General features: G+C 41.3%; 2 protein-coding genes across 3 annotated transcripts in view; one reads left to right on the plus strand and one right to left on the minus strand.

The window, feature by feature from the left end:
* Positions 1-3,279, minus strand: part of ccndbp1 (cyclin D-type binding-protein 1) — an 8,047-nt gene extending 4,768 nt beyond the window's left edge. For both annotated transcript variants that reach the window (XM_043232222.1, XM_043232221.1), the window contains exons 1-8: positions 3,124-3,279; positions 2,661-2,720; positions 2,500-2,579; positions 2,303-2,384; positions 1,288-1,384; positions 1,145-1,218; positions 668-744; positions 1-246 (exon numbers count right to left, since the gene is read on the minus strand). The exon at positions 1-246 is cut by the window's left edge and continues 20 nt beyond it. In XM_043232222.1, coding sequence (XP_043088157.1) covers positions 1-246; positions 668-744; positions 1,145-1,218; positions 1,288-1,384; positions 2,303-2,384; positions 2,500-2,579; positions 2,661-2,720; positions 3,124-3,211 — 804 coding nt within the window. In that variant the 5' untranslated portion in view covers positions 3,212-3,279. The remainder of the gene's footprint in view (positions 247-667; positions 745-1,144; positions 1,219-1,287; positions 1,385-2,302; positions 2,385-2,499; positions 2,580-2,660; positions 2,721-3,123) is intronic.
* A 2,380-nt stretch (positions 3,280-5,659) lies between these two features.
* On the plus strand, positions 5,660-10,916 carry pck1 (phosphoenolpyruvate carboxykinase 1 (soluble)). The gene is made up of 9 exons (XM_043232184.1): positions 5,660-5,797; positions 6,090-6,348; positions 6,884-7,068; positions 7,438-7,641; positions 7,729-7,916; positions 8,437-8,599; positions 8,713-8,937; positions 9,015-9,242; positions 9,906-10,916. The coding sequence occupies exons 2-9, from the start codon at positions 6,125-6,127 to the stop codon at positions 10,358-10,360; spliced, it is 1,872 nt and encodes a 623-aa protein (XP_043088119.1). The 5' UTR covers positions 5,660-5,797; positions 6,090-6,124; the 3' UTR covers positions 10,361-10,916.
* Positions 10,917-19,166: the final 8,250 nt, after the last annotated feature.

The following is a 19,166-nucleotide window of genomic DNA, read 5'->3' on the forward strand; positions in this document are numbered from 1 at the left end:
GGCGTCTGCCAGGTCGTCCAGCTGAGAGACGTTCTCTTCTCGGTCCGGTGTGCCGTTGTTTCTGACGGCCGTGGAGAGTTTGCGCAGACTGGCTCCGGACGCCTTCATCAGACCCTGACACCGAGCGATCAGCTGCCGGTCCGACTCGGTCCAGTCCGTGTCCCGATCACCTCGAGCGCCTTCATCCTCCTCGTCCTCCTCGTCGTCCAGCACCTCCCTGAACGGGTCCTGAGCCTCGGACAGAGCCTCCGGAGAGAAGAAACCCATCAGCTCTCTCAATTCATCACTACTCTTGTAAGAGTCACTCTTATTCTGTTACTTCTAATGTAATCAAACTTAATACTGTACATTTACAGCAGATTCAACATCAAAACTTAAAGTCTAACCTAAAATACATGCATTTTATCTACCTTTCTCAAAGCACTTAAGAATATAGTTAACACTTTAGCGTCTCAGTATTAACTAGCTGGTTATTAGCATGAATATTACTGGGATACTAAAGCCTTAATGCAACTCGATTCTTAAACTTAACTTGTTTACTAAGTGTTAAACAGAGCTTCATGCGGCAGCTTTGGCTAGAAGTTCAGTTCACGGGTTTGGATGAAAATACAGCGACTGAGATACTGCACTTATTGATCACATCAAAAACACCTAAATGACCTCTGACCTGCTCCATCTCCTCCGAGGCGTCTTTCACCAAGCCAACACACGAGGCCAGGACTCCCAACACGGCGCCGCGGTTATCTGAGAGGAAAAAACACACCAGGAGGACATGAGATGAGAAACACACACACACTTAACACACACCTCCGATCAGTTCGTTCTACTGTAAACATTTATAACGCTGCTTATCTTCTGCAGACCTCACAATCACGTCTAATTTCTCCAAAAGAGGCCGACCGTTCAGTCATAAACTAAACATAGTACTAATTTTCAGCAGAAACTAATCAACACTGAACTGAATCCATCGTATTATGATCCATCCGTACACAGAGCTATAGAAATAAATGTCCAGCTGTAAACGGTCATGGTTTTACTGTAAGTCCAGCATCAGGTGCTCTGCCAAATAAGAGAGTCACAGACGTTATTCTTAAGCGTCATCCCGGAGGTGAACTACTCTAGTACTAGTTAGTAGCCGTCAAACCTCTGGGCAGCTGGTTGAAGCGGTCGCACGCGGCCCAGACGCCTCCGGTGGACATCAGCTGCTCCTGAGAGAGACTGAGGAGAACGAGTCAAACCAATCGCTCAGACTCTGCCGTACAGAAACACAGGAGAACGTGAGACTACCTTTCCCCGGGAGAGGAGAGAACGACCTCCAGCAGCTGAGCGAGGCCGTCCAGAACCCCGGTCGTGGCGTCTCGGACCGTCTTCCTCAGAGAGATCCCTGCAGAAAACACTACAGATGAAAGACAGATCCATCCAGAAGATCATAAACGGCTGTCACTTCTCATGCTCCTCTCATCAGGTTTGTATTTACACTGACAGGCAAAGGTTTTTGAACTATGCTTTTTTTTTTTTTTTTTAAGAAGTCTCTTCTGCTCACTAAGAACGCATTTATTTGTTCTAAAATACAGAAATATTTTTACTATTTAAGTTAACACTTTTTCTATTTTAATATATTTTAAAATCATTTATTCCCGTCTTTTTAAAGCTGAATTTCTGTATCATTGCTCCAGTCACATGATCCTTCTGAAATCATTCATCATGATATATTGATTAGCTGCTCAAAAAATATTTTTATTATAATTATTTATGTTTTTAAAAAAATGAGCAGATTTTTTTCAGGTTTCCTTGAACTGCATTTATCATAAATATAATTTTATAAAGCATCCTTGTTGAAATTATACTGTAAAATTAAAAACTGGTATAGTGCGTTTAATATTACAAAAGCTTTTAATTTCAGATAAAATCTTATCTTTGGATTCTTCTATTAAAAAAAAAGTCCTGATAAAAATGTACTCTGTTTTAAATCTTGATAATAATAAATGTTTTCTTGAGAAGCGTATTAGATTGATTTCCGGGGATCATGTGACTAAAGTAATAATGCTGTAAATTCAGCTTCGAAATCAATTAGAATTCATTTAAAATAAATTCAAATAGAAAGCGGTCATTTTAAATACTACAAATATTTCTAAATGTTACTGTTTCTGCTGTCTTTGGATCAAATAAATACAGCAGAAAAGACTTCTTTAAAACACATTAAAATCTTACTGTCCAAAGATATTTGGCTGGTAGTGCAGGTAAGGTGGTTTTAGTTTATAGAGATAATAACCAGCTGGTTGAGTATTAAAGTCATAGTAACCTTGGCTCTTCGGTAGCCAAAAATAAACTGTAGTCAACGTCAGCACGCTCTTCTGAACAGATTCGGCTATTTTCACGCAACCCTGGAGCGAGGAGAACCACAAAAACACAGTTACAGACACAAAAAACACACAAGCACTGAACTGCAGGAAGAGAGCGGCATTCGTTCGTGTTCCTGAGGGGTCAAAGGTCAGCCACCTCTTCAGAAGGCAGCGGCGGCTTCGAGAACATCACGCTGAGTTTTGTTGCTTCTTGAGACACTGATTTAACAGCTTCATCTGTGAAAACAGAAAAACATGAGTCATTGTGAGGACAAGCGACGCTGAGATGAAAGACGATGATCATCACAAACACTGAACTCATGATCTCCCAGAAGTTTGACAAACTGAAAGATCCGCTGCTTTCATTCGACTCTCCATCTGAAATCAAGAGATAAAACACATTACACATTCAGAAAACACTGACATGAACACATCAGGAACATCTCAGCGTGTTCTCAGTCAGGAATAACACAACTTCAGTCTGTATCTTAACGATATCTCTAGTAATCTTTCGCTTTTTTAAAACAGGTCACACTTTTACTTTCATCATTGCTGTTAAATGACAGTAAATATCGGTCAACATCATGACTAGTACACTACTAACCCGCTAACTACCTGCTGTTAGCATCAGAAAGGATGTAAACTTAATTGCAGTCGAGTTGAACTCTTTGTTTGTTTGTGTTGTTTACATCGGAGCGTGTTAGTTGCGCGGTTAGCCGCTAGCCTCACACAAACACAGCTCAACTCTGTCGTTAAATAACGTGACAGGATCTCATCGTACCTCTCACTCGATCCCTGCTGCATTTCACGGAGTTACAGAGGTTTCGTAACGGCAGGAGAGCGTCAGGACGCCAGTTATCGGCGCTCATGACTCGGCTCGCGTCTGTCTCGTGGATCCCCGGAACGAACGTCAAGCGGAACGGAAGATCGTGCGAGTGTCCCGCCGGAAGGATTCCGTGCTGCACCGCACCGGTTATTTGAGAAATATTTTAAATAAAAAAATATATAAATAAAACCAACGTTGTGCACTGTCCATATTAAAACGTAAAACTTCTGATCCAAAGCACAACAAAAACAGTACAATTTGTAAACACGTTTACCCTTTAAAATTAGCGTTTTCTATTTAAATATATTTCATATATAATTAATTATGATTTTCAGCATCGTTACTAGTCTCATGATCCTTCAGAAGTCATTCTAATATTATTTTCTGCTTAAAAATATTCTTATTATGTTTATAACAACTGGGTAGAAAGTTTCGGTTTGATGAATAAGTTCAAAAGAACTGCATTTATCTGACATAGAAATTAAATTGTCATCATTTTTGATCATTTTAATTTAACTGACCTATTTGAACATATTTGTTTGCATATTAAGCGTTGTTTAAGTATTATAAATAATCAATATGTTAATAAAATGAAAAATATAAAATAAAACAACAACATTCTGCACTTTTTAAAGATATTTAGGGTGTCATGCAACACTCTTTGCCTAAAATCCAACATGTTTACATCTGCGTATGCGGTTTATAATTATGAAATCCGAGTCTAAATGAAATGAAGGCACTGTTCAGTGTTTGAACACAGGAGGGGTTTGGACGCCAGGTGGCGCTCGACCTCAACACAAGCAGTTTATCTGAAGGATTTCACTCATTTGTTCTTAAAAGGATCCAGCAGCAGAGAATAATCTGATCTAAAGAGGGACACTGTATTTACAGCCGAAGCTCGTGCAGTTCACTGTTAATCACTGCTTTAACAATCAGTCTCATATCAGACGCAGAAACACACTTGACTCAAGGCTGGGTTTCTGTTCATGAGAACATCTACATTTTTATTCTGAAGTTCTTTCATCTGAACGGCTCGTGAACCAGACGCTGCACCTGTTCTGAACCCAGCACTCGTTCAGTAGTCTGTGTGTCACTCGCTTCTCGTGTGTTTCACGCTCAGATCCTTCAGACGAGGTCAAAGGGCGTCTCAGACGTCTTCAGGTTATCGGTGAATGTGTTCAAAGAGCTCATCATTAAGAAGCGTTACGGCTCTTATCTGCTCTTCCTGTTCCAGTCAGCACTGCTCTGGACCCGTCTCTCAGTGAGATGAGACAGAAAGCCTGTCTCATCGTGTAGAGATTGCGGTTCATCTTTTCTGATGGCAAGCGTGCACTGAACTTTATTTAACCGTTTAATTTGCCTTCTTTTTAACCTCGAATTGCACCGGAGCTACATGAACTAAACCGTTCCTCTCAAGAAATCCTGATATCTGAGAGACACCCAGCACACGATATGTGTCTCTCAATCTTGAATCAGATCTGTTTATTGTTCCTCTGTAAACCCTGATGCGTTCAGTATTTAGTGTGTTTGGATTTGATTGACAGGTGGCTGTATTTATCGCAGCTTCTTATCAGGTGTTGTTGAGAAAGGCCGAGTTGAAGCCATCCGGTCATTATCTTCGGTGTTTTCGAGCTCTTTAGAGGGTCTTCAGATAAGCCGTCACGTACTCTTCTCGTCCTGCTCTACGTGCGTCCATGTGTTTGTTTTCATCTTCTGACAGATCTCACACCAGTTTCTTCTGACTGCATGAAACACGCTCCAACCTTCACCTAAAGTTATGAACCGATGTTTTTTTCCGGTAACCTTTGTTCAAAGTTTTCTGCTTCACACAAATACATTTATTTTCCTGGATCATTTAAGAATTCATACAGCATTTAAAAACATCACCATTCCTACATGTTTCAGATATTCAGTAGGAACGTCTCAATAATGTTGCCCAAATGTTACAACGCAACGTTCCTGTAACATTTGCATAAGCATGAAGCGAATGTTTAAACAATTATCTCGTGAATTAATGATTCTTCTAATGATGTTTGACTAAAATGGGTTTTTTTGTGCTAATCTGTCATTGATTTATTGAAATTCTCGTATTTGAACACACTGTAATAAACAAGTTTAACACGCTCCAGATTAAAGCAGTGCTTTGACTTTATCTCAGTGGTTTAAATGTCCTTCTGATAAGAAAAGAAGCAGACATGCATCTCCTGTAACACGCTGTCCATGTGCATATACGAACGATTAATGGCGCGATCATAATGAAAGTCTTCCCTGAGAGTTGAGTAAGAAGACGGGCCTCCAGCTCAGCGACCAATCAGCGGCCGAGCGGCGCGTGACGTCACGAGGGACGCCGCAAGTTCAGCTGTTACATCACAGCGGGGTCAAAGGTCGAGCTGGGTCCGGGTCCGATCGAGTATTTGTGAAAGTGAAATGAGTCAATGATTAACAGGAGTTACGAGAGTGTGTGTGTGTGTGTGTGTGTGTGAGTGTGTGTGTGTGCGCCCTCCTCCTGAGCTCTGTCTGGTATATATAAGCCTAAGAGTCCACTCAATGAGCAGAACACTGATGAGCCTCCTCTTCCTCACTGACTGATGAAGAGCTGCTGAATCAACTCACTTCTATTACACTAAAGGTAACACTTTTGCTGTATTCTGTTCTCTTGTTATAGTTATGAATATTAATATTATTGCAGAGCATTATAATTCACTGCATGTCTCTGGAGCACAGATATATCAACTATAGACTGTATGGGGCAGAATTATACATTTTTATAGATATTATTTAGATATTTTATCAGTAATAGTCATGGATAAGAACTTTTCGGGTTTTCAGATTTTCAAATAGTTGTCAAATATCGTCCGCTCATGCATTCTGCTTTCAGATGATGCTTAGATCTGAGTTTTTACTCTGTGTTTGCGCTGCAGGCCCCGGACCCGTCTGTTTTCTCCCGCTCAGCGTCATGCCTCCTCAGCTGCAGTCTCAGAGTCCGGCCGGAGCCCGTGTGCTTCAGGGAGACCTGGCGTCTCTGAGCCCGTCTCTGAGGGACTTCATCGAGAGCAGCGTGAAGCTGTGTCAGCCGGACGCCCTGCACATCTGCGACGGCTCCGAGGACGAGAACCGCTCCATGCTGCGGCTCCTCGAGGAGCAGGGGGCCCTCAAGAGGCTCCGCAAATACAACAACTGGTACGGGCTTCAGAGTCACCTGATTCTCAGAGAAAACTCGCTTATAAAGAAGAAAAAATGCATGGTGATAACTAAGAATGGCGAGGAATAAATAGAGAGGAAAAAGATTAAAAACTGCTTTTTTATTAAAACCGGCTACATATCGCACAAAAAGTGATCTGATATAGTTAATGATTGATGATGACTCAAGATTTTGAGCAAAAATGATTTAAAACTGCTTTTTTAAATTGGAGCCTTTTTTAGGGTGAAGCAGATTTGCGGCACTAAAACAAAATCTGCTACAATGATGTGATTTTGATTTAGTGTTCGTCATAAGAGACAGATCTGTCTCAGAGTGATTCAGTGCACGAGTGAACTGTCCGAATGAATCAGACTGAATCAGTTGCAGCTGTATTAGTAAATCATTTCTCCCACCGATAGAGACGCGCACATCGTTCTCAGGAAGGATCACACAGTAATCTCAGAGCAAAAAGAACCTGATTTCTGTTCATGTCAGGTTGAATCAGTGAAGTGAAGTGTGCGCTGTGTTTCTCAGCTGGCTGGCACGCACCGACCCGAGGGACGTGGCTCGAGTCGAGAGTAAGACGGTGATCGTGACCCCGGAGCGGAGAGACACGGTCCCCGGGCCCCGAGACGGCGGCGTCAGTCAGCTCGGGCGCTGGATGTCCCCGGAGGAGTGGGAGAAAGCCATGAACCTGCGCTTCCCGGGATGCATGAAAGGTACACTCCTCCTCATCACTTCCTGTCACATCCAGACCAGAACAACGTCTGCTTGGATAGGACCTGATATCAGAATATATCCAGCTCAGAAACAGACAGCTATACACTGCATGGGTCAGAATCATCAGGATATTAAGTGAAGATATTTAGAAAAATGTCCATCTGTAAACATATTAAAACCTCCGATTAGTAATATGCAACTTCATTTGGACGACTTTAAAGGGGATTTTCTCACTAATTCTCCCTTTTATCTTCAAACACACTCCTAAACAAACCAGACATTATTTATTCAAGTGTGTGTAAATCTCAAAGAAGTGACGCCTGTGACGCTGAATGTGTGTGTGTGTGTGTGTGTGTGTGTGTGTGCAGGTCGTGTGATGTACGTCATCCCGTTCAGCATGGGTCCCGTGGGCTCTCCGCTCTCGAAGATCGGCGTGGAGCTGACCGACTCTCCCTATGTAGTGGTCAGCATGAGGGTCATGACCCGAGTGGGTAAAGCCGTCCTGAGCGCTCTGGGCAGCGGAGAGTTTGTTCGATGTCTGCATTCAGTCGGCTGCCCGCTGCCTCTCAAGAGTACGAGATCACATATTTCTAATAAAAAGAAAAGAATTAGAGTAGAGCGTGCTGGAGTACAAACTGACCCTCGTGTTCTGTGTTTAGAGCCGCTGGTCAATAACTGGCCGTGTAACCCGGAGCTGACCCTCATCGCTCACATCCCTGACCAGAGGAGCATCGTGTCGTTCGGCAGCGGATACGGAGGAAACTCCCTGCTGGGGAAGAAGTGCTTCGCTCTCCGCATCGCATCCCGCATCGCTAAAGACGAGGGCTGGCTGGCCGAACACATGCTGGTCACACACACACACACACACACACACACACACACACACACACACACAGTCACAGACACACACACACACACACACACACACACACACACACACACACACACACACACACACACACACACACACACACACACGCACACACACACACACACTCACACACACACACACACACACACGCCTGAGAAAAGCAGAACACAGCTGGGCTTCAGTTTGACATTTTAGATTTAGCAAAAAGATAACTGATAGTTGCCTGTACCTGATATTACTAAAACTGGATAGGATCATGCAAAGAAAAATAATATGAATCTCTTACACAAAAAATAAAATAAATATGTATGTATATATAGAGTGCAATTCAGAAAGCATATATGCTTTTAAAGTAAATGCATTAAAATCAGAGGTAAATCTCACAATCACTTAAAACTAAAAAGAAGAATGATGAGAAGAATGAATTGCTTTATTGCACAAACTATTCTCCTGTTGATCCTGTTTCCTCCCGAACGAGTAACGTGTGTTTGTGCAGATCCTGGGCATCACTAACCCGGCCGGACAGAAGAAGTACTTCGCCGCGGCGTTCCCGAGCGCCTGTGGAAAGACCAACCTGGCCATGATGAAGCCGTCTCTGCCCGGCTGGAAGGTGGAGTGCGTCGGAGACGACATCGCTTGGATGAAGTTCGACAAAGACGGTACGAGGCGATCAAACGCATCACGCTAGATCCGTCTTCAGCAGCACAGATATATCTCTTGTGTTTAGATTATCGAGTTGCTGGTTTAATGTTCTCTGTTCTTGCGTTTGAAGGTAATCTCAGAGCCATCAACCCAGAGAACGGTTTCTTCGGGGTGGCTCCAGGAACCTCCAGCAAGACCAACCCGAACGCCATGGCCACCATCGGCCAGAACACCATCTTCACCAACGTGGCCGAGACCAGCGACGGAGGGGTCTACTGGGAGGGCATGGACGAGGATCTGCCGGCCGGCGTCACGCTGAGCTCCTGGAAGAACCGCCCGTGGACGCCGGAGGACGGTAGGTCTGGTCTCGGAGCTCCTTGGCGTCCCGCGCCGCTCCGGTGTTCTCCTCACGTTCTCCGTCTCTGTCTCCAGGAGAACCCTGCGCTCATCCCAACTCACGCTTCTGCACGCCGGCCGCTCAGTGCCCCATCATCGACCCTCAGTGGGAGTCTCCGGAGGGCGTCCCCATCGAGGCAGTGATCTTCGGGGGCCGGCGTCCTCAGGGGGTCCCTCTGGTCTACGAGGCCCTCAGCTGGGCTCACGGGGTGTTTGTGGGAGCCGCGATGAGATCCGAAGCCACGGCGGCCGCAGAACACACAGGTATATATATATACAAACTTAAAATAGATTGCTTACATAGAAATAAACAAATATTGCTTCTACAGCATTTTACATTATAACTATGCATATATATGTATATTTTGCATCAAACATATTGCAAAACTTAAAATATATTGTTTCGATTGCAGGTTATATTATAAATATGCATATACATATATATGTATATATATATATATATATATATATATATATATATATATATATATATATATATATATATATATATATGCATATTTATATATTTTGTTGCATGCAACATGTATTATATATAAACTTATTGCAACACTTAAAATGTATTGCATCTAAACCTTTTCAAAATAATAGGAGTTTATATTACGAATACGCTGTATATACTGCAACACTGCAGTAAATTTAACAATATAAATGTCTATAGACATACAAATATTGTTTGCATATGCATATATTATACTTTAGAGTCGACTTATGACAAATCTATCAGTTTTATATATCTCTATTTTTTTTAATCTACATTTGCAATGCATCATGGGACTGTAGTTCTTTCTCTCGTTAGCTTTTAAGTGTTGAGTCTCTGCAAAAGCTCGGTTCGGTTCAACGAAGACTTGTTTGGTCTCTGTGTGAGACACGGACTGAATGTTAAAGGGCCGGTGTGTGTGTTTTCAGGTAAAGTGATCATGCACGACCCCTTCGCCATGCGTCCGTTCTTCGGCTATAACTTCGGTCGGTATCTGTCTCACTGGCTGAGTATGGAGCAGCGGCCCGGGGCCCGGCTGCCCAAGATCTTCCACGTCAACTGGTTCCGTAAGAGCTCCTCCGGACGCTTCCTGTGGCCCGGGTACGGCGAGAACATCCGTGTGCTGGAGTGGATGTTTGACCGGATCGAGGGCCAGGCCGGAGCGGAGCTCAGCGCGGTCGGCTTCATCCCGTCGCCCGGGGCCCTGAACCTGCGGGGCCTGCCGGACCTGGACCTCGGCCAGCTCTTCGGCCTCCCGCCGGACTTCTGGAGGAAGGAGGTGGAGGACATCAGAGCGTACTTCCAGCGCGAGGTCGAGCGAGACCTGCCTGAAGAGATGGAGACGCAGCTGGAGCAGCTGGAGCAGAGAGTCCTGCGTCTGTGAGAGGAACCTGTCTTCTCAAGACATCCAGATTTAGTTCTGAGCAGAAACACCTTCCGGTGGGGAGAGGAGAAGAGTCAAGATGAACCCCCTGGACAACAAGACAAAATATCTTTCTTTTTTTGCGGTGCATCAGATATATATCACTGCAAGAAAAAGATTTTGCTCCTTAGTGCTTATTCTGTTTTCTAGTACAAATAAACACTCTTGAATCAGGATGCATTAATTATTCTAATTAGGAAATCGCTTAAAACAAGAAAAATATCAAAAAGATACAGATGAATTTTTAAATGTTTAATATTGTTTACGCCGTAATATGAAGTAAATTCATCTCGATTCAAGAATTTGAAGATATTTCTACTAGAAAACAACAGAAAGATCTGATCAAAAGATGTTATTTAACCTTTATATAAATTATTAAAGTGTCTGTGTTCACGTTTATATTCAGCTGATAATAACTTTAAACAATTCAACCGTTTCATTTTTCTAAATGTCTTAAATTATTTTTGTATTTCTATGAAGCTTGTTCCAAGATATTAATAAACGTTATTTAAACATGTGTCCGGTGTTTGTGTCTTTCTCTACTTTATGCAGTTATGGGTAACACTTTAACATATTGATCCTAATAATTAATAACTGAAGTATCCTTGAGTCATTACTAGCGGCTTACCATGAATTAATTACACATTATGTATTATTCATATTAATTATGAACCTGTATACAGTCATTCTTAGTAGTTCTTGAGGAGGTACTGATTAGTTAATAGTGAACTACCACATTCGACTAAGTACTATTACTAACTAGTTCATTAATCAGAGCGTCTGGTTAGTTAGTAGTGGTTACTAGAGAGCTAATATTGAGTTAACCGTGTTCTCTAGTGTCATGGGAAACAACTCGAAACAACTGAAACATTTCGGTCTGAAGAAAAGGTAAAAACAAAGCAGAAATATAACCACAGACACCAGAAGAAGAAAAAGTCCATCTGAACATCCTTCAGTTATTTCCTGGAGATTCAGAAAGAAGATGTCATTAAAGTCAAATGAACATGAACGAGAAAGAATGAATGCGTGTGGATTTTTCGGAGCTCTTTGGAAGATATTTGCCTTCGTTTTAATTTATTTCAACCGATTAGGACAAGACTTTCTTAGTCGTGCTCGTAGATCTTCTGGTGTTTGAGGACAAAGGTCTGAAATTCATAATAATTGTGGTTTCAGTCATTTTCAGCACTGTTTAGGGCAGATAGGGTGAACACTATACAGTTTCAGAAACACAGCTGATCTTCATCAGAAGATAAACATGGTCCAGCATTAATGAAGCACAATCATTCATAAACACAGCAATAAAAGAGCAGAGGAAGGCCTCCACCAATCAGAGCGTCCCTGGCCGGAGGACACGCCCCTCAGGAGACGTCAGAAACGAGATATCTTTAAAAGATTAGATATCGTGACAAAATAGGTGATAAAAGCCTGCCTGATAAATTCTGCAGATTTAATATTTGATGTTAGATCAGCTGTTCTTGTCTCACAATTAATAATTAGATTTACATGCATTTAACAAAATCAGTGAAGTGGAAGAATATTCATAAACAAGACCAGACGAGATGAACAGCAATTTAACTCAATACTTCAGCACTGTTTTAATGTCCAGTACTTTAAAATAATCCTTTGATTATGAGCGAAATGATATTATTCATTTATCTATGATGGCACTGATTAAAAATAGTTTATTGCTGCAGTAAAAGAAATATGATGCATGTTATATTCAATGCAAAAAAAAAAATCTCACGTAGTATAATACATAAAAAAATTCATGAAACAGGACGCACTTATTTTACAAGTAAAATACTGTAAGATGTTCTTGTCTGATGATCTGTGTGACCTGTGTGTTACTAGAAAACCCTGAAGGTGAACTCCAGTCCGGTCCGCTGCCGGTCACACACCTGCGTCACGGTCAGTCGGTCAGTGTTTGCTGGAGCGAGTCTCTCAACAGCAGAGCATGCTGGGTAACTGGGGCACGTTCTGGTTTGACGTCAGAGCGAGCCGCTGCCAAACAGCACACTTCCTAGGGAAGCAGAAACATGTTGGATGACGTCCATGACGATGAAGAAACCAGAGCAAAGAGCGCTGAGTCGTTACGTAACTCTCTGCACCGCTCTAAAGAGAAGAAACGGCCTGAAATACTTCTGAAATACAGATAATATTCAGCCGCTGAACAAATCATCTTTACGTCGATGCATGGTTTGTTCTGAGGGAGCAAGAAAATCTATATACTGAGAAAAGGCTGTCCGAATGAAGACCTCAGCGATGCGTGTTACTAATGAAACGTGAAGCTGTGATATATTTACAGCTTTATTTCAAATGCATTTAACATTTGGACAGTGTTAACAACAAACTAATAAACTTCAAACACGCGAGTCATGTCTGAGTTTCTGTGATATGACTAATAACAGGTTTTCTTAGTTGGATTCTCCTCTAAAGGTTTCAGAGAACATTCAAACATAACTTTCTGAAGTTTGCAAGCTTACTTTGTACGTTTTTTGACACTTGCTCTTATTTTGTTCCTAAGAGATCTTCTGAGTATAACTGAGCTTGCAGACGTGCAGCACATGAACATATCATTCACTAATAAACTTAACGTCGGGGTTTTTTAGCCACACAGGTTTAGTTTTCAGGCATTGGTTGATGCAGGTTCTAAGCTTGAGAATAATCTGACTGAATGAGCTGCATGTAGTGGTGTTTAGAGCCGATGCTGTGTGATGAGCAGGTGTTTATCAGGTTCTCTGACAGATCAACATGTTTTCTGTCTCTTATCTTGAGCTCAGCAGCAGAATGAACAAGCTGTTCCTCTCACACTCCTCACAGGATTCAGCACACAGCTGTCTTATCGCACCAATAACTGTTTAACAGAGATTTCGACACTCCAGCTTTATGAGTCCAAACTTCTGAATCAGACTCACATGAAGGACTTGATCCGGTTGGAGGCGGATGACCGGAGAAATGAGCCCAACATAGAAATGCTAACAACTTATGCTATTGCTGGCATTCCTTTTAAGATAGGATTTTGTTTAATATGCGCGTGCATCGCATGCACCGATAAATGTGGAATCAAGTGCACGCGTAATATATGCACGTCGACCCACGCCGTACGTTCTCGCGCTATTTGAAATTTGTTGACGTGCATATGATACGTTTTTCCATGCATATAATATTAATAAACCCCACAGCTCTTATAATACCCGTCACGTAGCAACTACTCAGTTTTTGCAGTTTTTGTTTTTATTTGGCGTGCTATATACACTTATTTTTATGGGATCGCTTTTACGACAGAAGGAAGGCCTGAATTTCGTGCGTTAGAGACAGGAGCTCTGCTTTACATGTGTTTTGTCTCTTGAGCACATCGTGAGTCAGCACATTCACTCTGAGGAGGAGGAGGAGGAGGAGGATGAAGAGCACTGTTAGTAATAGTTAGCAGACACATTTATGGCTGAGGCTGGATGACCCGAGCTGAAGCCTGTTGCTCAAGAGCTGACAGAGAAAGCCTTTCACAAACCAGACTGAAGCAGAAACATCTGGATCACCAGACCAGAGCTTTACCTGCTGAACCTGCTTAACCCCCACATCTTCTGAGCTGACAAAACATATATATATATATATATATATATAAGTAGAAACTATTTTCACTCAGGAATTGCTGGTAAATGTAAAATTATAAATAAACTGTAATGCAATGCATTGAATAAAATGTGAAACTTGGAGGACTGAAAAAGTATTTTCTTGTAGAAGATACTCAATTCATTTTAGCATGAGTTAGCCTTTAAATAAATATATCGATACGTTATTCACTCTTTATTTCACTTTGAAATACTTATCCTAATAGTGCTATATTTTAGTTAAAACATTTCAATATGCTTTCGTCATGGCTAAATCATTTCTTTTTAATTATGTGTTAATTGATCAAGTTTTCTGGTTAATAAACAAACAGTAATCACTCAGAATGACCTTCATTCAGTTTATTAATGAATCAACTTTAACTAGAAGAATGAAGTCAGAAGTGAATCTCAGGATTGATCACAAAAATAAAGGACTATTTGTTATTCATTTAATTCATTATATATATATGTATATATATATATATATATATATATATATATATATATATATATATATATATATGTGTGTGTATATATATATTGGATTGTTTAATTATTTTATTGTTATTGTAATATTTCCTATTTCTAATCCTTGTCATTAATTGTATTGTGTACAGTGCATATTGTACATAAAGATAAATTCAACAGGATTAAACTCTATTCATCAGCAAATCCATTAATAATGTTCACACAGACTATGATGATGGCACTAAACCTTCTCACACGTACATCATGATGATCATCTGGTCTCCACACAAAAAACCGTCCTGTTGACTGTGAAGTAATAGATGTGATACGATATGAATTAGGTTTTTTAAAAAGCGTGTTAAAAACCTGAAATCGAGAACATAATAGTTGAGTCGAGCCTGACCTCTGCTGGACGAACCATGACCTTCAGAAGAAAATACGGAGGTCTTCCGGCGCCGCCTGCTGGGTCTACAGAAAACACATTCATTAACCCTTTAAACACTACTGTTCTTCATCATCATCATCATCATCATCACTCAATCATCTGCGTCTCTTCTGTCTCTGGCTGATAGTTCAGAGTGTTTTATCCAGACAGAGATCTTTCAGTGTAAGTCTCAGATCTGGACTGATTCTGATCAAGTAAAGGTCATATCTCCAGATCAGTCTTTACTTGATTCCCCATCAATCACTTTCTAGAAGAATCTGATCATCAGGATCTTTTGAGGAGCTTTACTTTGTTCCTCATGATCTTCACCAACCTCCAAAACATCTCACATCTTCTGAGGAGCCTCTATATCTTCAGCTCTCCATCAGCACTGTGTTACGTTTCATTATATCAGACTATTAGTCATAAAATGTTTATTTTGTCTAAAGGTTCAACAAACCATTCCATTTCCAACCGTATGATCTTTTGGGACTATTACTTCACATGTTATTTTTATAGAGGGTTAGAAGTATGTGAGGTCATGTCCCTCGAATCTTAAAGACGTGGATGATCAGCGATTGAAGAACAGAATTAAATCTGCTTTGAAATAACCGAAGAGAAACAAACAGGAGTATTTTATAAAATGTTTTATTGGTATAATTGGCAGCTAACTGAAATGCATGAGATTGTATAAGATGGTGTGTAATAGACACTGTCCCAAAGAGAAACACCAGTAACACTGATATAAATAAAAATAAAAGAGTGACATCACTGACGATAGTCACTAAACTCTACTGATTCTCGATGGAAATATGTTCATATTGCAACCGCAGAGCGTTCGACGGCATGTTCAAACCCAAAGCAACGCAACAGCAGAGAAACACAAGAGCGTCCATCGCTGGAGAGAAAGTCCTTCTTTGGAAATGCCTCTTTTCACGGTGATTTGATTAAGAGTCCAGGAACTCGTTCAGCCGGACTCGAGCGACGTGAAGATGAAGAAGAGCAGGCCTCAGTGAACCAGAGCCGTTGTTTGGTTTCATCTTGTGCTTCATTTCAGGAAATCAAAAGTGCATCCAAAGCGTTCTGATGCGGATGTTCGGGGTTTCCGATGGAGTCGAGGGGGTTTCCAACACGAAGGCAACAGAAGTAGAACACACACACACACACACGTATGAGTCTGCGCTGAGACCGGAAGGCACACGTCACCATTCTTCAGCCTGAACGAGGGACTAGAGCACAAACCTGCCGTCTGTTTAAGGAGTGAACCCAACAAAAATGACCTTTAAGTGAGAAACAACAACAACAAAAAACAACTAGTACATCTTTATTCCGAGCTACACCACAAACTACGTTATCAAAAGGCAAATATTCGGTATATTGCAACTCTCTCCACTAAACTACATCCTCCTCCTCCTCCTCCTCCTCATCATCATCATCATCATCATGCATACACTGTCACTTCCTGTCGACAGCCACCTGATTGGCTGACGTGGGCATGTGACACACTGGCATCTCACAGGGAACAAACGGCTCTTTAAAGGGAAGACATCACGCCGCAGCTGGAGAGACAACGACCCACGGGTAGTTAGTTACCAACTAACTAGATCGCACTTTAAAGTCTACATTCATTCATTTGAAAAACAGAGCATAAAAAATGCCAAACAAATCATTCTGAACATCTACGACTAACACATTAACAGAATCCACAGGTAGTTAGTTACCAACTAACCAGTTTGGAATTGAATTCAAGTTTGCCTTCGGCCAAATCCTTCAATAGAATCTAAAAATATCTACACTGAAAATAACTGATACACTGAATTTACATTTTTTTTTTTTTTTTTTTACAATTTTCTTGCAATCAATTTATTTAAGCTACATTTATTTAAACTAATTGAGCTGACTAACTTTCAACAAAATCGATTTAAGCGTTGATTTAAAATAAACTTATTGCAAGCACTTTCATTAGTAAATTCAAAGAGTATTTGAGTTTTTCAGTTTACTGAAAGTGGCAAACTAATGATTCTAAACATCTATAACTAAAAGACAATAAAAAGAACAACCCACAGCTAGTTAGTTGCAAACTAACTAAATCTGAACTTAAACAGCCAGATTAAAGTCTGCATTTGGCCAAATGTAATGTTGAATATATATTTCTAAAAATTGGCAAATTAGTGTTTCTGAACATTTCTGACTAACTACCCATGTGTGGTTAGTTACCACTAACTAGTTTGAGTATCTGAACAGCCAGATTAAAGTCTGCATGTGGCTGATTACTCACTTATAATATGGAATTCATATTATAGAAATTGCGTTTTGAACATCTATGACTAAAATATAATAAACCGAATAACCCATGGTTAGTTAGTTACCGGCTAACTAGTGTGGAATTCAAAAAGTCTGCATTCAGTCGATTATGCAGCTGTAACGAGAAATATAAAACGGCAAATGAATCATTCTATGACTACAATATAATAAAAGAATGACCCATGGGTAGCTAGTTACCAACTAACTAGTTTGGAATTCAAAACGTCAATTATGCAGCTGTAACGTGGAATATAATTTATAAAAAAATATCACACGAATCGTTCTGAGCATCTACGACTAAAATACTAAAGAACGACCCTTTAGACTAGAGAAGCCGTCGAGTTCCTCTCTCCAGCTGCTGACTTCCTGTTAGCGCCGGTTCTCCGGAGTAAAACCGAACGCGGCAAAATCGGACCCGATATTCCCCGAGCGCACGGACGAGCGCAGGCCGAATCGTGGGAGTCACCGGCAGGCACTATTTGGCAGCGAGTGAATGAGATTGTGTCGAATTAAAGATTCGTTGATTCAGTGACTCCGAATCAGAGCGGCTGTCTCTCTGCCGAAGGAACCCACGACGTGATTTCGGCTCTGCGCGCGGCGTCCGCTCCGGGAGCAGTTGCATATTGGTTTGCGTTAGCGCTGGTTTACTCCGGACGAACCCGGCGGCTGACGCTCGTCGATTGTTTTCCTCCCACGAGTCGGTAAAGTGCTATAAGAGACGCCGCGTGCGACCCCGAGCCGAAGAGATCCTTTGCGTTCTAAACATCAATGATTGTGAACTCAGGTTTCTAGAATCTAGGACAAAATTAAGGCAAGTACGTTTAAGAAACCGAAGCTAACACTAGTTAATCTAGCTGAAAAACGACTACCGTTGATCTCTAGAACTCTCAGCGACGGCTGATTCAGATTTGTTCAGTCGAGCCGTGAAGCGGAGTGGAGTCACTAACCCACTAACCCTAACTCACACCATCTGTGGACCGATCCCAAGCCCAGGCCTGTCGTATCGCTATAATAAAAATAGTGCAATTTTAGACATTTATATAAATAACTCTAAAACCGTGCTTTTAAGTTTGTTTTCCATATACATGTATATATATTTATATAGTAGCCTATATACACACACACACACGTACATTAACGGCGCTTCAACTCTCTCTCCGACCACAAACAAGCCAACAAACGCTTCCAAATCTGCTCCAAAACAGTCGGACGCCGTGCAGAGCTCCCACGAGGAGGTCGTGCACGTTTAGCAGAAGAGGAATCACAAGACTGGGGTTAAGAGGAAGACGAGTCTCCTCCATCGCTCCGGGACACGGGCTGAAAGGAAGCGTTTCTGTTTGCTGTGAAGAGTCCGAGCACAGAGAGACTAAGAGCACTGAGGACAAATAACACGGAAATATTTATAGGAAGTCTGAGAGCGCCGCCTCTCGGGAAACAACCGGGCCTCGTTTATCTGTTTGTAAAAACTGGCTTTGACGTGGAAAAGCACATCACGTCAGGCACTTTCTCTTGTCGGGGTGATGCAGGAGATCTGGTGCAGGAGAAGCTGAAAACTTCTAGATCTCTGCTGGATTTCACAGCCTTTTATGAACCATAAAGTAGGGTTAGGGTTGGGGATCTAAACCGCTCCTCTTCCAGAACGGTCGTTAAATCAAGTTTCCAATTCCACCTAATCATTTTGAGACGGAGCTGTCTTTGTATTATTGATTCAAAAAGACTTGAGTGAGCCCAGGAATTATTCCTTTCAGAAATTCCACCAGATTTTGTTTAGTATTTTTTCTTCAGAACTGAAATAAAAGTCTCAGTGCATCCAGAGTCACGCGGCTCTTTTTTGTGTTCGTTAGCATTCGGCAAAATTAAAGGTTTCACAAAAAAAAATAAACGAATAAAAAAAAATTATGAATTTGACCCAGGAGCGAAAAAAAGGCAAAATGGTCATTTTTTAAAAAATGAGATTTGAATT

This window comes from Puntigrus tetrazona, unplaced genomic scaffold (genome assembly GCF_018831695.1).
Source record: "Puntigrus tetrazona isolate hp1 unplaced genomic scaffold, ASM1883169v1 S000000513, whole genome shotgun sequence".
Taxonomy (NCBI): Eukaryota; Metazoa; Chordata; class Actinopteri; order Cypriniformes; family Cyprinidae; genus Puntigrus; species Puntigrus tetrazona.